This window comes from Myotis brandtii, unplaced genomic scaffold (assembly GCF_000412655.1).
Source record: "Myotis brandtii unplaced genomic scaffold, ASM41265v1 scaffold2514, whole genome shotgun sequence".
NCBI lineage: Eukaryota > Metazoa > Chordata > Mammalia > Chiroptera > Vespertilionidae > Myotis > Myotis brandtii.
The window spans coordinates 171,956-173,936 of NW_005359533.1; the positions used below are offsets into that span (position 1 = coordinate 171,956).

General features: G+C 47.9%; 1 protein-coding gene across 2 annotated transcripts in view; it reads left to right on the top strand.

The window, feature by feature from the left end:
• Positions 1 to 1,981, top strand: part of SLC31A1 (solute carrier family 31 (copper transporter), member 1) — a 30,748-nt gene that overhangs the window by 26,210 nt on the left and 2,557 nt on the right. For both annotated transcript variants that reach the window (XM_005867849.2, XM_005867848.2), the window contains one exon: positions 662 to 830. In XM_005867849.2, the coding sequence (XP_005867911.1) occupies positions 662 to 830 (169 nt within the window). The remainder of the gene's footprint in view (positions 1 to 661; positions 831 to 1,981) is intronic.

A 1,981-nucleotide genomic window follows, 5' to 3' on the forward strand; every position in this document is an offset into this window, starting at 1 on the left:
TATAAATATAAAAAAAATAACTCTAGGTTAAAAGCTATTGACCTACTACATTGCTGCTATTTTACAGATAAGTCAAGCTTCAGATAGTGAAATGCTTAGCCCTAAATCACAGAAGTAGTATGTCAGAGCTAGAACAGCGACCCAGACCTTCTAGCCCTGCCTAGTCCAGTGTTCTTTCTAGTGTACCAAACTGTGCTCTACATCATTTCTGATTCTTGGCCTGGCCCATCTTAGTGTCAGTCCTAGATTTGGGATAACTAATCACCACCTTCTTTGGGTCTATAATGTTGAGTTGGTGTGCCTTAAGTTCAAATTGCACAAGCTGAATAGTTAGTTGAACTGCATTCGGTGCAGTTATATCTTTGGAACCACAAAATCAATTTGTCCTGGGAAGAAGGGGATTATTTAATTCAGGTAGTGTGTAAAATCAGAAGTTTGAATACATTACCAATGCTTCCCAGTGTGAAAGATTTAGAATTGAAATGCCTAATCAAGAAATGGAGGCAGCACTTACAAATAAGTTATTATATTCCCCTTTTGCATAATGTATTCAGAATTAAGAGTAGCATCTTTTCTATGTTGTCTTTCTAGCTTGGATAGCATGCCAGCTAATGATTTTGCAATATTTGACAGTACCACCATCTTTTCTTTCCCTGCTTAGAAATGGCTGGAGCTTTTGTGGGAGTGTTTTTACTAGCAATGTTCTATGAAGGACTCAAGATAGCCCGAGAGAGCCTGCTACGCAAGTCACAAGTCAGCATTCGCTACAATTCCATGCCTGTTCCAGGACCAAATGGGACCATTCTTATGGAGACACACAAAACTGTTGGGTAAGAAGACTAAACATCAAGATAGCCCGAGAGAGCCTGCTACGCAAGTCACAAGTCAGCATTCGCTACAATTCCATGCCTGTTCCAGGACCAAATGGGACCATTCTTATGGAGACACACAAAACTGTTGGGTAAGAAGACTAAACAGATCCAGATAGAAGTTCTGGAGAGCTGAGTTAGCTAAGTAGCAAAGCAACTATTTTATTTACAACAGCCCCCTCCTGAGTTAGTGATTCTGTACGACCTTGATCAAAACTCTTTGGAGGCTTGTGGCTGAGGGTCATGAACAGGCCAAAGGAGGAATAATAGGAACACTTCTGCAAATATGAACATTTGTTCTAAATTTTAAGTATTGGTCACTTTGAAAAAAGGTAAGGAATCCATATTGTAAAATATTTGCGTAAATAATAATAAACAAGAAATTCAGATCAGGGTATAGAAGAATGGCAGAATCTAACTGATTCCTTTCTCTAAAAAATTGTACCTACCCAGCTTTAGTCTCAGTTTGTTTATAATATGACTAGAGGCCCGGTGCACAAAAATTTGTGCACTCGGGGGGCGGGGGAGGGGGGGTCCCCCAGCCCGGCCTGTGCCCTCTCACAGTCTGGGACCCCTCGGGAGATAACGACCTGCTGGCTTAGGCCTGCTCCCGGGTGGCAGAGGGCAGGCCCAATCCCTAAGTGCAGCCCCTGGTCAGGCTCAGAGCAGGGCCGATTGGGGAGTTGGGGCGCCGCCCCGTCATGCACAGAGCAGGGCGGATCGGGAGGTTGCAATGCCACCCCCAGTCACGCTCAGGGTAGGGCCGTTTGGGGGGTTGGGGCACCGCCCCCTGTCACACTCAAGGCAGGGTCGATGGGGAGGTTGCAGCGCCACCCCCTGTCACGCACAGAGCAGGGCCAATCAGGGTGTTGGGGTGCTGCCCCTGTCACTCACAGAGCACGGCCCATCAGGGGGTTGGGGCGCTGCCCCCTGTCACTCACAGAGCAGGGCCCATCAGGGGGGTTGGGGCGCCACCACTGTCACACTCGGGGCAGGGCCGATGGAGAGGTTATGCCTCTCCCCCGTCACACACAGAGCAAGGCTCGTGGAGGGGGGTTGGAGCGCCACCCTTTATCATCCACAGAGCAGGACCGATCAGGGGGTTGGGGCGC